The sequence below is a fragment of the Schistocerca gregaria genome, chromosome 6, assembly GCF_023897955.1.
Source record: "Schistocerca gregaria isolate iqSchGreg1 chromosome 6, iqSchGreg1.2, whole genome shotgun sequence".
Classification (NCBI taxonomy): domain Eukaryota; kingdom Metazoa; phylum Arthropoda; class Insecta; order Orthoptera; family Acrididae; genus Schistocerca; species Schistocerca gregaria.
The window spans coordinates 275,277,425-275,295,262 of record NC_064925.1 but is presented as its reverse complement, the minus strand read 5'-3'; the positions used below and the strand labels follow the sequence as shown (position 1 = coordinate 275,295,262).

At 47.3% G+C, this 17,838-nt stretch overlaps 1 protein-coding gene across 1 annotated transcript in view; it reads left to right on the top strand.

Moving 5' to 3' along the window:
- The window catches only part of LOC126278849 (caskin-1-like), a 67,820-nt gene extending 64,228 nt beyond the window's left edge, over positions 1-3,592 (top strand). Inside the window, exon 3 of the mRNA XM_049979124.1 lies at positions 3,586-3,592. Coding sequence (XP_049835081.1) covers positions 3,586-3,592 — 7 coding nt within the window. The remainder of the gene's footprint in view (positions 1-3,585) is intronic.
- The last annotated feature ends 14,246 nt before the right edge of the window (positions 3,593-17,838 follow it).

Here is a 17,838-nt window from a genome sequence, read left to right as displayed (position 1 = left end):
TACGTTTAAACGCTACATTTTCGAACTTGAGTTCCGTATAAAACCTTTATCTACTTAGTCCCCTCTACAACCGCTAGAAGCCGGGAATAGGAATTGGGAAAAAGACCCTGTATACTCCGCTGCCAAGTTTGCACTGTGTGGGATTTTCTCTGCCTCGTGATGGCTGGGTGTTGTGTGATGTCGTTAGGTTAGTTAGGTTTAAGTAGTTCTAAGTTCTAGGGGACTGATGACCATAGATGTTAAGTCCCATAGTGCTCAGACCTTTTTTGGCACTATGTTGAGGAGCGTACTTCTGGTACCACTATCTTCTCCTCCCCATCCCGCACTATCTGTACTGTTCACGAATTGCGTTTTGGAACAAGAAGGTCCGTATGACATACAATTTCCCTGATTTTCTCGTTGTGTTCGTTTCGTGAGATGTATCTGGGACGAGGTGCTATACATATACATACACACTCCGCAAGCCACCGTAGGTGCATGACGGAGGGTACCCTATACCACTACTTGTCATTTCCTGTCTTGTTACACTGGCAAACAGAGCGACGAAAAAACGACTGTCTATATACCAGCGTATGACCCTAATTTCTCAGCTGGCCGCAATGGCCGAGCGGTTCTAGGCGCTTCAGTCTGGAACCGCGCTGCCGCTACGGTCGCAGGTTCGAATCCTGCCTCGGACATGGATATGTGTGATGTCCTTAGGTTAGTTACGTTTAAGTACTTCTAAGTTCTAGGGGATTGACGACCTCAGATGTTAAGTCCCATAGTGCTCAGAGCCATTTGAACCTAATTTCGCGTATGTTATCGTTGTGGTCCTCACGCGTTATGTATGTTGGCGGAAGTAGGATCGTTCTGCCATCAGCTTCTGACTCCGATTATCTAAATTTTTCAATGGCGCTCCTCGAAAAGAAAGTCGTCTTAGCTACAGGCATTTCCATTTGAGTACCCGGAGCACTTCCGTAACAGCCAGCAGGAGTGACCGAGCGGTTCTAGGCGCTACAATTTGCAACGGCGCGACCGCTGCGGCCGCAGGTTCGAATCCTGCCTCGGGCATGGATGTATGTGATGTCCTTAGGTTAGTTAGGTTTGAGTAGTTCTAAGTTCTAGGGGACTAATGACCTCTGAAGTTAAGTCTCATAGTACTCAGAACCATTTTAACCATTCTGAACTTCCGTAACACTTCCGCGTTGTTCGAACCTACCGGTAACAAATCTAGTAGATCGCCTCTTAACTGATCGATGTCATCCTTCAGTACGACCTCGTTCGGATGCCAGTCCTCATATGCTCGTTCCATTTGGCCGGGTTCGATTCCCGATCAGGTCGGAGATTTTCCGACTGGGTGTTGTATTGCCCTCGGATTCATATCGTCATAATTGACATTCTACAATTCAGATGGTTGTAGGGGCACGTCCCGAAAGCTAGTAAATTTAAAAAAGTTTGTTGGTGTTGCTAGGGTTACCTTCGGCGCCCGGCAGTGTAGACTTGTCCCTGAAAACCGGAGAGAGAGACTGCGGCAGGGGCCATTGTGCCGCGAAACCCGCCGCCGATGGCTGCTTCGTCTCCGCCGGGCACCGCAACTGGAGCGCGGCCGGGGTAGCTGCAGCGGTTCTCACGGGCACGCGATCCTCTCCACACTTTCCCGCGACGCCTCCACAAAAGCGCGAGCCGAGCAGAGCTGTGCTCCGGCGAGTCGCTCTTCCCAGCGCTTTCTTCTGACAGGCTCGTCATCTCACGCCTCTCCATTAATGCGGTCTCATAAAGCTGGCAAGGTTGCCGCGCCACGGGCACACCCATTACCTCGCTTGTACGGCAGGCGTGGATCCGGGACAGAGGGAAGGGGGGGAGGGGTGTTCGCAGGTATCATGACGCCCCTCCCCCCCTCCACCCCGTACACACAAATTAAAGCTGTTACATAGGGCGTTCCAAAATGAATATACGTGTTTTAAGGTTTTTAGCATTTACTACAGGGTGTTTCAAAAATGACCGGTATATTTGAAACGACAATAAAAACTAAGCGAGCAGCGATAGAAATACACCGTTTGTTGCAATATGCTTGGGACAACAGTACATTTTCAGGCGGACAAACTTTCGAAATTACACTAGTTACAATTATCAACAACAGATGGCGCTGCAAGTGATGTGAAAGATATAGAACACAACGCAGTCTGTGGGTGCGCCATCTGTACGTCGTCTTTCTGCTGTAAGCGTGTGCTGTTCACAACGTGCAAGTGTGCTGTGGACAACATGGTTTATTCCTTAGAACAGAGGATTTTTCTGGTGTTGGAATTCCACCGCCTAGAACACAGTGTTGTTGCAACAAGACGAAGTTTTCAACGGAGGTTTAATGTAACCAAAGGACCGAAATGCGATACAATAAAGGATCTCTATGAAAAATTTCAACGGACAGGGAACGTGACGGATGAACGTGCTGGAAAGGTAGGGCGACCGCGTACGGCAACCACAGAGGGCAACGCGCAGCTAGTGCAGCAGGTGATCCAACAGCGGCCTCGGGTTTCCGTTCGCCGTGTTGCAGCTGCGGTCCAAATGACGCCAACGTCCACGTATCGTCTCATGCGCCAGAGTTTACACCTCTATTCATACAAAATTCAAACGCGGCAACCCCTCAGCGCCGCTACCATTGCTGCACGAGAGACATTCGCTAACGATATAGTGCACAGGATTGATGACGGCGATATGCATGTGGGCAGCATTTGGTTTACTGACGAAGCTTATTTTTATCTGGACGGCTTCGTCAATAAACAGAACTGGCGCATATGGGAAACCGAAAAGCCCCATGTTGCAGTCCGATTGTCCCTGCATTCTCAAAAAGTACTGGTCTGGGCTGCCATTTTTTCCAAAGGAATCATTGGCCCATTCTTCAGATCCAAAACGATTACTGCATCACGCTATCTGGACATTCTTCGTGAATTTGTGGCGGTACAAACTGTCTTAGACGACACTGCGAACACCTCGTGGTTTATGCAAGATGGTGCCCGGCCACATCGCACGGCCGACGTCTTTAATTTCCTGAATGAATATTTCGATGATCGTGTGATTGCTTTGGGCTATCCGAAACATACAGGAGCCGGCGTGGATTGGCCTCCCTATTCGCCAGACATGAACCCCTGTGACTTCTTTCTGTGGGGACACTTGAAACACCAGATGTACCGCCAGAATCCAGAAACAATTGAACAGCTGAAGCAGTACATCTCATCTGCATGTGAAGCCATTCCACCAGACACGTTGTCAAAGGTTTCGGGTAATTTCATTGAGAGACTACGCCATATTATTGCTACGCATGATGGATATGTGGAAAATATCGTACTATAGAATTTCCCAGACCGCAGTGCCATCTGTGTTGACAATTGTAACTACTGTAATTTCAAAAGTTTGTCTGCCTGAAAATGTACTGTTGTCCCAAGCATATTGCAACAAACGGTGTATTTCTATCGCTGCTCGTTTAGTTTGTATTGCCGTTTCAAATATACCGGTCATTTTTGAATCACCCTGTACATTGAACTTAATTTTAAATAATACATCAAATGAAAGAGCAACTCAGACAGTTTTGTTTTTAAAATCTGTGCGCAGGTACTAAGCATCTCGAACAGAATGACCTCCTCCATCCCAACCACCATGTATTCCGAAAACATCGATCACGTGAAACGCAACTCGTATTTTTCTCACTTGGCATACTGAAAGCTTTGGATGAACGCAATCAGGTGGAAGCAGTATTTCTCGATTCCCGAAAAGCATTTGACTCAGTACGCTTATTGTCAAGAGTACGATCATCTGAGGCATCAAGTGAAAATTTTGACTGGTTTGAGAACTTTTTGATAGGGAAGGCGCAGCATGTTATCTTGAATGGAGAATCCTCAGATATAGAAGTAACTTCGGGTGTGTCCCAGCGAAGTGTGTTAGGACCCTTGCTGTTCATGTTGCATATAAATTACCTTGCAGACAATATTAATAGTAAGCTCAGGATTTGTGCATACCATGGTAGAAGCAACTTCGGGTGTTCCCCAGGAAAGTGTCTTAGAACCCTTGCTGTTCTTGTTGCATGTAAATGGCCTTGCAGACAAAATTAATAGTAACTTCAAGCTTTTTCCAGACGATGCAGTTATCTATAACGAAGAACTACCTGAAAGAAACTGTATAAATATACAGTCAGAACTTGATATTACTTCAAAGTGGTGCAAAGCTGGGCAACGTGCTTTAAATGTTCAAAAATGTAAAACTGTGCACTTCACAAAACGAAAAGAACGTAGTATTCTGTGACTGTAATGTCAGTGATTCACTCCGCCCCCGGTAGCTGAGTGGTCAGCGCGACAGAATGTCAATCCTAAGGGCCCGGGTTCGATTCCCGGCTGGGTCGGAGATTTTCTCCGCTCAGGGACTGGGTGTTGTGGTGTCCTAATTCTCATCATAGTGAGGAAAATATTGGAATAATTACAGCACGCATATAGGCATTCAAACAATCATTCTTCCCGCGCTCCGTACGTGAATGGATCAGGATTAAATCCTAATAATGGTGCAATGGGAAGTACCGTCTGCCATGCACTTCACAGTGGTTTGCAGGGTATGGATATAGATGTAGATGAAAGGGGAGGAGCATGGAACGATCAAGAGTGACTGAAAAACGTGTTGAACGAGTTAGAGTCTTTTACGCGTAGCCCCAAGAAATCAGTTCCAGTGACGCCTGTGTAGAGACTTTTCGAGGAGAAACTTACAACAACGCCGTTATATTTGCAGTTGTTACAAGCTCTAAAGCCTACAGACTATGGTTTAGGAGCCAACTTTCCAAACGAAATGTTGCTGCATGGCAATGAAGATTTTGTGAATCGTGTCGTTCTCAGCGAAGAATCTACATTTCACCTAAGTAGAATTGTGAACACACATAGTGTGCGTGTCTGCGGGTCAGAAAATCATCACGAGATATTACAGTTGTAATGAGACTCCCATAAACTGAATGTCTTTTATGCCATGACCCGGCGGAAAGTTTGTGGGTCCATCTTCTTAGGTGAAGCAACTGTGACTGATGTTTTTATCTTGATACGCTAGAACTATAGCTCTTTCGTCAATTGGAAGAAGCTGAACCATAGAATTTTTTTTGGCAGCAAGATGGTGCACTGCCTCACTGGCATAACGTAGTAAGCGATTGGTTGAATGACGTTTTATCCGACCGCTGGATTGGCAGCAGGCAGTAGGATGACAGAGCTTGTTATACATGACCTTCACGTCCACGCACAATCTAAAGCTATGCGAAGTTTACCGTTGGAGGTTCATAAAGAATAATGTGTATCTACCTCTGTTACCAGCTGATCTACCCGACTTTGGGAAAAGTGAGAAATTTGTGGTAACTTCTATGGGACCAAACCGCTGAGGTCATCGGTCCCTAGGCTTATACATTAATTAATCTAACATAAACTAACTTACGCTAAGGACAACAAACACACACACACACTTTCCCGAGGGAGGACTCGAACCTACGAGTGGGAGAGGGGGGGGGGGGGGGGGGGGGGTGCGAACCATGGCAGGACCTTAGACCGCACGGCTGTCCCTCACGGCCTACCCGGCATTGGAAACAGCATTATTGCATCTATGACTCCAGACACAGTGATCAAGGGCTGAGAAGAACTCGACTGTTGACTCAATGTGTGACAAATAGTGCTCACGTTGAACGCTTGTTATAGAAACTAAGTTGTTCTTTCATTTGATGTTATATTATTTATAACTGCAAATTGTATGTGATAAATATTACAAAGCCTTAAAACTCGTATATCATTGAAACACGCTGCATTTTTATTTAAAAAAAATGGTTCAAATGGCTCTGAGCACTATGGGACTTAACGTCTGAGGTCATCAGTCCCCTAGAACTTAGAACTACTTAAACCTAACTAACCTAAGGACATCACACACATCCATGCCCGAGGCAGGATTCGAAACTGTGAATATGAACGACCATTAGCTGTATATTGGAACGACGACTAAGAAAATTTGTGCTGGACCGGGACTCTAACCCGAATTTTGCGCCTTGCACGATCGCTTGCCTTAACTGCTTCGGCTATCCGTGCACGAATCAAGCCCGGACCCAAAGTTCCGTCTGTCGTCGTCCAGGTGTCACAACATGCACACATACGTCACATATATTCCCGTCCAGGAAGGGCAAATTTAATGAGAGTCGATGGTATGCGATTTGCGAATAAATACGAAATAGCAGTGCCTGAATAATTAAGGACGATACAACGTTCCTTCGTAATAACAGAGGCGCTGCTGTTTGGAAATTTTAAGACAGTTATTGTAGAACATTGTTAACTGAACAAACAATGTCCATGATGCATAAGTAAATGTGAACATAAAATTAATGTACTTTAAAAAACACGCTCTTTGAGGGACAGTTTGTTGGCGTGGCGCGTTGGCAAAGGGATGGCATTCATATTGGCGCGTTACCCCATAAACATTAACGTCACAGGCGCTATAGTTTTGACTTTATGAACTAGGACCGCTGGTGTCAAGTCACGTGACGAGCCAAGCCGCGAGCTTTAGTATGTATGTGAACCAGGCAGGGGTCACCTAATGTTGCCCTTGCCTGATATAAACATTCTCGTATTTTTGCGTCTATTCTGAAACAAATTTTCGTACTATTACTACTTCTGGTAGTAGCAGTAATAGAACCTTCTGTTAATAATTTGTCTTTGCATGTACTAAATTACATTTGGCTGTTTAAAGTACTGTGTAGCTGACAAGAGAGCGGGATTTCATTCGTGCGACCCCCGTAACGCTGGAGAGTTTTTTCTTCCTTTTTCTCAACGATTGTGTGAACTGTGTGCTGCCTCCTAATTATTGTAAATAGCAAATGACTGTAGTGCCGTTTTGTGTACCCGTACCAGAACTATGCCTGTCTCATGACAATGGTAGCTTTACGGGAAAGGAATTTTAATGTACGGGTGTAATCAGATAGTGGATTCTCAGATACTGTTGGATATATATACATAATCCGAACGTGCAGGCTATTCCTTGGAACTTTCGGACAGAGTTGTTAGTTATTCGGAAGAGATGCGATATTGATCGCTGAGAAACGCCGATTGGCACACTCTGTATTTTCACAGATTATGAACGCGGCGCAGATCGAACACTCTTCCGTTACCCCGTCTACTGGACACAGTGACACCCACGAAATGCCTAGTAGTAACCGTTCGGAGCGACTTCAAGGTTAATGATCACATCTACGTCCAAATCTATACTCGGCAAGCCACCTTACGGTGTGTGGCGCAGGGTACTTTGTGTACCAGTGTCGCATCGCTCTTTTCTTCTTCCAGTCGATTATGGTTCGCAGGAGGAACGGTTGCTGGTATGGCTCTGTGTAGGCTCGAATCCCTTTATCCTCATGGTATCTCCATGAGTTGTTGTAGGGGAAGAAATTTATTGGTTCACTCTCCTACGAACGTACACTCTCGGAACTTAAAACAGTAAACTACCAGATGATGCAGAACGCCTTTCTTGCAGCGTCTGCCTCTGGAATTGGTTGATCCTCTCTGTGACGCTTTCATGCGTACCAAATGAACCTGTTACGAAACGCGCTCCTCTTCTTTGGAGCTTCTGTTTCTTCTATCATTTGTGTCTGGCACGGACGACGTAGTCACGAGCAATATTCAGGTAGTTGTCGAACAAAGTTTTTGCAATATACCTATTTTGTTGGCGGACTACATTGCCTCCTTTTACCTGTTCCTTTTTACCATGTGTGCGTGATTCCCGGTCGGCTATATGTTACCTACTTTATGTTCTTGAAGCAATGTATAATGTTCACACAAAAGAATATAATATACACTCCTGGAAATTGAAATAAGAACACCGTGAATTCATTGTCCCAGGAAGGGGAAACTTTATTGACACATTCCTGGGGTCAGATACATCACATGATCACACTGACAGAACCACAGGCACATAGACACAGGCAACAGAGCATGCACAATGTCGGCACTAGTACAGTGTATATCCACCTTTCGCAGCAATGCAGGCTGCTATTCTCCCATGGAGACGATCGTAGAGATGCTGGATGTAGTCCTGTGGAACGGCTTGCCATGCCATTTCCACCTGGCGCCTCAGTTGGACCAGCGTTCGTGCTGGACGTGCAGACCGCGTGAGACGACGCTTCATCCAGTCCCAAACATGCTCAATGGGGGACAGATCCGGAGATCTTGCTGGCCAGGGTGGTTGACTTACACCTTCTAGAGCACGTTGGGTCGCACGGGATACATGCGGACGTGCATTGTCCTGTTGGAACAGCAATTTCCCTTGCCGGTCTAGGAATGGTAGAACGATGGGTTCGATGACGGTTTGGATGTGCCGTGCACTATTCAGTGTCCCCTCGACGATCACCAGAGGTGTACGGCCAGTGTAGGAGATCGCTCCCCACACCATGATGCCGGGTGTTGGCCCTGTGTGCCTCGGTCGTATGCAGTCCTGATTGTGGCGCTCACCTGCACGGCGCCAAACACGTATACGACCATCATTGGCACCAAGGCAGAAGCGACTCTCATCGCTGAAGACGACACGTCTCCATTCGTCCCTCCATTCACGCCTGTCGCGACACCACTGGAGGCGGGCTGCACGATGTTGGGGCGTGAGCGGAAGACGGCCTAACGGTGTGCGGGACCGTAGCCCAGCTTCATGGAGACGGTTGCGAATGGTCCTCGCCGATACCCCAGGAGCAACAGTGTCCCTAATTTTCTGGGAAGTGGCGGTGCGGTCCCCTACGGCACTGCATAGGATCCTACGGTCTTGGCGTGCATCCGTGCGTCGCTGCGGTCCGGTCCCAGGTCGACGGGCACGTGCACCTTCCGCCGACCACTGGCGACAACATCGATGTACTGTGGAGACCTCATGCCCCACGTGTTGAGCAATTCGGCAGTACGTCCACCCGGCCTCCCGCATGCCCACTATACGCCCTCGCTCAAAGTCCGTCAACTGCACATACGGTTCACGTCCACGCTGTCGCGGCATGCTACCAGTGTTAAAGACTGCGATGGAGCTCCGTATGCCACGGCAAACTGGCTGACACTGACGGCGGCGGTGCACAAATGCTGCGCAGCTAGCGCCATTCGACGGCCAACGCCGCGGTTCCTGGTGTGTCCGCTGTTCCGTGCGTGTGATCATTGCTTGTACAGCCCTCTCGCAGTGTCCGGAGCAAGTATGGTGGGTCTGACACACCGGTGTCAATGTGTTCTTTTTTACATTTCCAGGAGTGTATTTATGGAAGCCATCCCTCCACCTCTTCCTTGATATTCCCGTGGGTCTCCTTCCTGTGGGGATGGAATTTTAATTTCTTTGTATTAAAAATATTTCTAAATACGGTAAAATTATATCGTGTCTAGTGAACTTAAATTTATAAAAATATCGATTTGTTTCAGAATGAACTACTGTTCTTCAATTATGTCTTTTATACGTTATAATGATTAACAAAATGCATCTTGCCTAGAACTAAGCAGTACTCTTTTTGAACTCAGAAGCATTTCGTCTAGGTTGAAAAAATGATTCTGAGCACTATGGGACATAACATCTGAAGTCATCAGTCCCCTAGAACTTAGAACTACTTAAACCTAACTAACATGAGGACATCACACACATCCATACCCGAGGCAGGATTCGAACCTGCGACCGTAGCGGTCTCGCGGTTCCAGACTGAAGCGCCTAGAGCCGCTTGGCCACACCGGCCGGCCCCTCTAGGGTGAATTCTTTTTTTTAATGACAGGGTAAAGATTTTCAGCCAGCTTCTCAAACAGTTTTTAGAGATACTATAAATTTCTTTCTTTGTCTGGTTATCGCGAGTGAAATGATGAATCCAAACTTTGCGCGTTCTTTGAAGCTCTCTCAAGTACGAGTCCACGACGAGAACATTACGAACTACGTGGATTGCCATTGTGGAGCGAATGACAAGCGATCAATAGTCGCAAAAAAACTCGCATCAGTGGACGAAGAACGTTCAACGCAATTCTCATCCAGCTGTAGCCAAAAGTTGTGTTGCGGTCGCGTTGCGAGACCCGACGAACCGCCTAGGGAGGCTACGATCTGCAGCTGGCTCGTATTGTTTCACCCGACGGGTCTCGGCGCGGCGCCTCATTGCCATGCTATCGGCGTGAGCCTCCGCTCCCCTCCCCTTCCCTCTGCTGGGCTGGGTGCAGTGTTATGCGGGCCGCGCTGGTGACGCCACGGCAGGTGCGGCCAGCAAGCCGCAGCCGGTTGCCATACAGCGTGTGGGCCCGACAGCCAAGCAAGGACAGCGGCTGCAGGAAAACCGGCCTCTGTCGGGAACTCGCCGCCGCCTGCTTCCACGACGAGGAAAGTAGCGCCATTACCTCCTGTGACTCACGGTCCACTCACTCAAGTCACTAGCTCTCCACCAATGTTTTGTCTCTGTTTACTTTTTGTGCTAGCTCCTTGAGGCTACGTAAGGTGGCGACTGAAACATCTCATTTCATCGTCGCATAGGCACTTAACCAGTAAACCCCTGGTTCTTGAAAGGATGCAGCTCCCTTGTATTAAACAGCCCCAAACGTCTTATTACAAATGAGTTAATGTGTTAATTACAAGGGAAAATCAGAAAGTCTTTTCCCCTGTTTTTTAGCCAAATTGCGGCTGTCAACATATCCATTCCCAGCGCTGAACCTTTCTTGGTTCGTGCCGGCCTTATCTCCCTGTAGCTCCGCCACACGGCGCTGCTGTCAGTTGTTTCATATAGCGGTAGCGCTTCACAAGTCCACGGCGTTAGAACAACGAAGTGTGATTCGTTACCTAATGAGCAAGGGACGAAGCCTTTCGAGATCTACAGGGAACTGCAGCCCACACGTGGGGAAAACTGTCTCGCTTTGGGAACTGTGAGGTGGTGGCATTGTGAACCCGACAAAGGCAGTGAAGTCTTGCATAACAATGAGCGGCCGGGGAGGCTGCGCTCGTCGCTGACTGACATTTCCCGCGTGGATGCAATGGTGGAAGCAGATCGACGTGTGCACATCAGTGCCATTTCTCGCGAGCGTCGCATACCGTATGGCAGTGCTTACGACATCGTTCACGGGTCCTTGGGGTGCGGGTGGGTTTCATACCGGTGGATGCCTAAGCATTTGGATGACATGATGAAAGGCAAGCGAATGATGTCTTCATTGAATCGTCTGGAACGGTACTCCAAGGAGGGTGTAGGTTTCCAGGACCGCATTATTACTGACGATGTCATGTGGATACTGCATTTCACGCCGCAATACGAGCGGCGGAGCATCGTGTGGAAACAACCGGGTTCGTCTGTGAAAAGTCTATTCAGCGCCATCTGTTGGGAAAGTGATGTTAACGGCCTTCTGGGATAGCCGTGGACCTCTCCTGTTGGATATCATGCCACAAGGTGCAACCATCAATGCCGACAATTATTGTTCCACACTGTCACGCCGCCCGTGTGGCCGAGCGGGTCCAGGCGCGTCAGCCCGGAACCGCGCTGCTGCTACGGTCGCAGGTTCGAATCCTGCCTTGGGATGGATGTGTTTGATGTCCTTAGGTTAGTTAGGTTTAAGTAGTTCTAAGTCTCGGGGACTGATGACCTCAGATGTTAAGCCCCATAGTGCTTAGGTCCCTTTGAACCACACTGTCGCGCCTAAGGACTGCCATCAGGCGAAGGCGTCGCGGGATTCTCGATGTGGACAGCGTGATTCTGCTCCACTTCAATGCGAAACCACATGTGGCAATCAGAACAGCCGAAAAGCTCTGGGGATCTCCCTGGGAGATTCTAGACCACCCGCCATACAGTGCAGACCTGTCCCCTGGTTATTTCCTGCCATGACAGCGATTCACAAGTAACGATGAAGCAAAGACAGCAATCCGACGTTGGTTCCATAGTCAGCCGAACGAATACTACCGCAGGGGCATCTGAGACTTAGTGCTGCGATGCGGACAAATGTGTGAACTGGTGTGGAGACTGTGTGGTAAAATAGGGTGACGGACGTAGAATATAATATATATTTATCATTACTTGTATGTACGTTACTTTGGCTAATAAAACATAGAAGCAAAGACTTTCTGATTTGCACTCGTATTTGACATTCGGTAAGTAACCGACAAAAAAAGTACGAAAGGTTTTAATTTACGCTTAAAGTTCATTGGAAGCCGCAAATTGCTTTAATTATAAAACACTGGATGAATATAGGCTGGGTCATTTGTGTTTCACTTTTAAACAAAATAAGTTCTTCCCGCATTCCAGTGTTTATTACGCCATATCTACTGAATTGTGTATCGTAACTGATGTAATTTGGATGTACATTCAGTGGTACATATGGATACTGTCCGCAAACTGTGTCGCTAATAGAGTCGGTAGCAAAGAAGAAGTAAATTAAAACGTCGTGGCTGATTGTGAAGTTTTACTGCATGAACAGCAAAAATGTAGGAAGAGTAACTGATACCACACACGCCCAGAATTGCTACAGAGTGGCTCCAGGAACGCCCTTCTGAGTTTAAACATTTCCACCGGCCACCAAACTCCCCAGACATTAACATTATTGAGCATATCTGTGATGGCTTGTAACGTGCTGTCCAGAAGAGATTTCCACCCCTCACACTCTTACGGATTTGTGGACAGTCCTGTAGGATTCATGGTGTCAGTTCCCTCCAGCACTAATTCAGACATTAGTCGAGTCCATGGCAAGTCGTGTTACGCCATTTGTGCATGCTCGGGGGGCCCTACACGGTATTAGGCAGGTGTGCCAGTTTCTTTGACTCTTCAGTGTAGTGTGGTTGTTCCTCCGCATTTCCTCTTTTCAAGCACAACACCAAAATTGGAGCGCACTGGACTCGCATTCGGGAGGACGACGGTTCAATCCCGCGTCCGGCCATCCTGATTTAGGTTTTCCGTGATTTCCCTAAATCGCTCCAGGAAAATGCCGGGATGGTTCCTTTGAAAGGGCACGGCCGACTTCCTTCCCCGTCCTTCCCTAATCCGATGAGACCGATGACCTCGCTCGATTTGGGTTGAAATATTCTTGATGGAACTGTACTCAGGTGAGGTTGAATAACTAGTCTATATTCGAAGTCACTGTGATCACCCATTCTGTCGTTATTGCTTTTATACTGACAACCAATACATCTTACCTCCTTTATACTGGCAGATCCGACAGATACTTTTGATACAATAGTATGCATGCATGCTAAGCCCGTCACTACTTCTGCCTATTGGCCGGATGTTATTGTTTTATGCGCGTGAAATGTGTTAGTGAGACCACTGGAAGCCATATAATACGGAACAGCTCCGTGACTCTTGTAGTGATATCAGACGGCGGAGAACTGCAAACTCGCTGCTAGCATGCGAGGGATATCGCTTACAACTGACGCGTGCAATGCAACCTTGAGTCTTGCTTGTCTGCTTGAATTCCTGCCAAGAAGACACGAGCAAAGCGGGTGCGGAGATACGAAGAAAAGCAAATTGTTACTGGATGAGTTTGTGTGGTCGACGCAAGAGCGATACAGGAAAGCTCAACAGCCTTCAGCGGGAGATACACCACTAGAAACGCGTTGATAGAGGAGTTCCTGAGCGTGCTGCGGCTGTCTTCTGCGACCTACATATCGCGCGAGCATCTCGGAGATAAAAGTGCCGGAGAGCGGCGGCGCGCTTATTTCCTTCAGCAGTAGTGCCTCAGTGGGACTACAAAACTGGTGATACTCGTGCCAAAAATCCTCTGCTGTGTTATATACGAGGCAGTTAAAAAGGAATATAGTGGCCGTAACGCATTGCGATACATCGAAAATAGTTACAGAGAGTGTAAAAGTTTCTTCAAAATTTCGATCATAGCGCAAACGTAGAAAACCGAAAGAAGTCGTCGCATGCGCGGTTAGGCATAATAGTGTCGGCAAGTAATCAGAAAGGTGTGGCATGTTACAAAACGTTCGAATTGTCTGAACTTTTGGTACGTTTTATATAGTTGCTTGGCCTGTAGTGTAGAACGGCAGTTTTCGACGTCGAGAAGAAAGTGCTGACTTTTGGGTGGGCATAGGGGGGGGGGGGGGGGCGGAAAAATCGCAAAATTTACATAGCTTCTTATTTTTTAATCTCTTAATAGTGTACTATGCAAGCCACCTAACGGTGTGTAGTGGAGGGTGATTCTGTTCCACTCGCGAATGGGGCGCTCTAATTTCTCAAATTTTCTTGTCCTGGTGATTTCGCGAGATGTATTGTGGAGGAAGTAGTATGTTGTCCAACTCTTCCCGGAAAGTGCTCTCTCGAAATTTCAGTAGTAAGCCTCTTCGTCATGCACAGTGCCTCTCTTGTATCGTCTACAATTGGAATTTGTTGAGCATCTCTGTAACATAGTCGCCCCGATTAAACGATCCGTGACGAAACGGACCACTCTTCTTGCATCTTCTCTGTCCTGGTGAGAATCCCAGAATGATGAACAGTACTCAAGAATCGACCGAACAAGCGTCTTGTGTGCCACTTCCGTCGTGAATGAGTTACATTTCCTAACGATTCTTGCTATGACTCGCAGTCTCTACCATTTGTTTTATGTAGTCGTGGCACGTAAGATGGCTATGGATAGCTATGGTAACTACTGTTTCCAGAAATCTGTTATCAGCGGTATAGTTGTACAGTAATGGATTCCTTTTCCTATATAGGCGCAATATGTTACATTTGTTTAGGGTCAATTGCTAGAGCCTGCACCAATCATCAGTCCAATTCTGGTCATTCTGCAAATCGATACTGCTTCTGGCTGTTCTACCTTCTAATGGACAAGCGCATCATCTGCGAACAGTCTTAAAGAGCGTCTGTCGCTTTCTATTAGGTCACTTTACATGCGCTATAAACAGTAACGGTCGTATCAGAGTTCCTTGGGGTACTCTGGAAATTACCTTTACATCTGTTGATTTACTTCCCGTAAGAGCGACGTGTTGAGTTGTATCTGTAGGGAAATGTTGAATGTAGTCGCAAATCTGGGCCGATGCTCGGTAAGCTCGTGTTTTTTTTGCTAAGCGGTAGTGCGGGATGGTGTCGATTGCCTTACTTAAGTCAAGGAACACGGCATCAACCTCAACGCCGTTGTCTATTGATCTCATGGGAGAACAGAGAAGGCTGAGTTCCCTTTGCGGAATCCATTTAGATTTTTATAGAGGAGATTTTCGTTCTCCAATAAATTTTTTCCCTTCTGTTCTACTAGACAGTAATTTTCATCATATCTTGTAGATCGTTAATTTCCTTCAGTTTGCACTAGTTAAAGGTATTTTTACATCACATAGGTCGCAAGTTTATACGGTTTCAAAGAAACAGGAAATTATAAGAAAAACTGCAAAACAAATTTTAGCGTCATAGCTTTAATTTTACAACATTTTTAAAATCATAATGCTAGGTGCGTCTAATGTGCACGTTTGTCAACCCCAAGAAGCACCTCATCTCAAGCTTCTATCGATAATAGGAATGGATAGTGTACTGTCTAGATGTAATTTGTGCGTGCTATTCCTTCAACAACTATGTGAAGAAATGGAAATGTGCACTGAAGTACGTTCAGGAACATCCGAAAAACAAGTATATCTGAGGCCATCCTGTGTAGCCAGGAATAATCTTGATATTGAAGAGTTATGTGCATGGTACTCTGATTATCCACCATTGCTTTGATACTAAGCACTTAGCACATGAAAAATTGTTGCAAAGAGGTGAAATGTTGTTTACGTGTAGGATTTGGCCTCAACAGCATGAAGAAAATGGAGGAAGAAAACTTTGAAGATGGGCATTTATGGAGTGGTTCCTTGACCGGACTGGTGATGAATGTAGTCGCATAGTGTTCAGAGATGAGTTGCGGTTTTGCTCTACTTCGGACGACCATTGCTGAGTAAGTTGGCGACTTGGGGAAAAGTTCTCCCGTTCTTCCAATATGTGGTGTTGCTCCTGACGTCTTGTCGGTGGGAGGCATCTGGTATGGTCTCATATTGTCTCAATGAGCTGTCAGCATGATGTTGAGGTACTGCCGTGGCCAATAAGCTCCTCAGACCTGCCTCCAATAGAACATGTGAGCGACCAGCTCGGACGTCAACTCCGTCGTAATGCTAGTATGCGGGATAAAGAACCAGTTAGAAGAGTTATGAGCCAGCTTGCCTCAGGAGAGGATACAGCGGCTTCATGAAACCCTTCCCAACTGAGCAGTGCATCTTCCAGGCCAGAGGGGACGCAACGTCGTGCTGATAACTGGGCTCTTTATAAATGTGACCCGATTTTGTAACCAGGGCAACAACAACACTTACCCTCTCAACCAATGAAGTTTCATTTCGTTTCGTTTTCTCCCTCTTTCTGTGTATTGTAACTGAAGTAATGGTGGACGGGTAACTGTGAGAGCGGCCGGAGACCGCAGCCGGCGTGTACCAAAATGCTTAGAAAGTAACCTAGTACAACGTCAGAAGTTTTGTCGGTAGAGTCCCGATTCATCCTATCTGCGATGAACACTGAAGTTTTGTCGTGTCTTTTGTGAGGAGGGCTGCCTGAAGCAGACACGCCACGCTTGTTGTTCAGCTGATGTGGTGAATTTCCTTGGCGCTTCCGTGTGCACCCGTGAGCGGCGACACCATGCTTTGGTGACGGTTGTCGCGGCCGTGTGTGGAGGTTGGGATGTCCCTGCGTTGGCGGATGGCCAGCTGCATCCGCAGGGAAGACGGCGCCTTATCGCACGGCCGGCCTTGCCTACGGCTCACACTGGGTCATCTGCACACGACTGCACCGCCAGGAAGCAGGCACACAATGGCCCAGCTCTCAGGGTCACGAATCCGGCAGCGGCAAGTTAGGCCGCATCCGAGAGCACCAGCCAACAGTTTCCTTTTTGATGTTGTCCGACAGAAAAAAACGTGCGATATTCGCCTTTTGGTTCTTGGTCCCGTACGAATCCGGTAATATGATGTATCTGGTTCATAAATAACTTCAACATTTTGCGGCCCTGTCAGCAACTGTATGAATATTAATTTTAATGTTAATAATCAACAGCCTCAGTTGTACCGTTTACCTAGAATTTACCTAGGTTTCAGTCGGGATAACCCAACCTTCTTCAGTATAACAGTAACTACCGTTTGTCCATAGTGGACATCATTCCAGTACAGCACTAGTGGCTGACTCATCGCGATCGCGAAAAAAAAAAAGGTTCAAATGGCGCTGAGCACTATGGGACTCAATTGCTGTGGTCATCAGTCCCATAGAACTTAGAACTACTTAAACCTAACTAACCTAAGGACATCACACACATCCATGCCCGAGGCAGGATTCGAACCTGCGATCGTAGCGGTCACGCGGTTCCAGACTGAAGCACCAGAACCGCACGGCTACACCGACCGGCGGAGTACTGCAGGTAGCCTTGATCGGGACCTTTTCGCAGCCACTGGAACAGTTGTCTCCAGACACACAGACGACTGGACAGACATGGTTTACTCGCCCAGAGACCTGCAAGCTGCATTTCACTGATACCTGGAGAGCCCGTAAAGCCTGGTGTCAGGAACACAGTACATTGTCATTGGAACAGTGGTCCCAGGTTATGTTCACGGACGAGTCCATATATAGTCTGAACAGTGATTATCGCCAGGTTTTCACCTGGCGTGAACCAGGAACCAGATACCAACGTCTTAATGTCCTTGAAAGGGACCTGTATGGAGGTCGTCGTTTAACGTTGTGGGATGGGACTATGATTGGTGCAAGTACACCCCTGCATGTTTTTGACAGAGGTCTGTCACAGGTCAGGTGATCGGGACGTCATTTTGCACTAGTATGTCCGCCTTTTCAGGGGTGCCGTGGGTCCCACCTTCCTCCTGACGGATGATAACGCACGGCCCCACCGAGCTGCCATCGTGGAG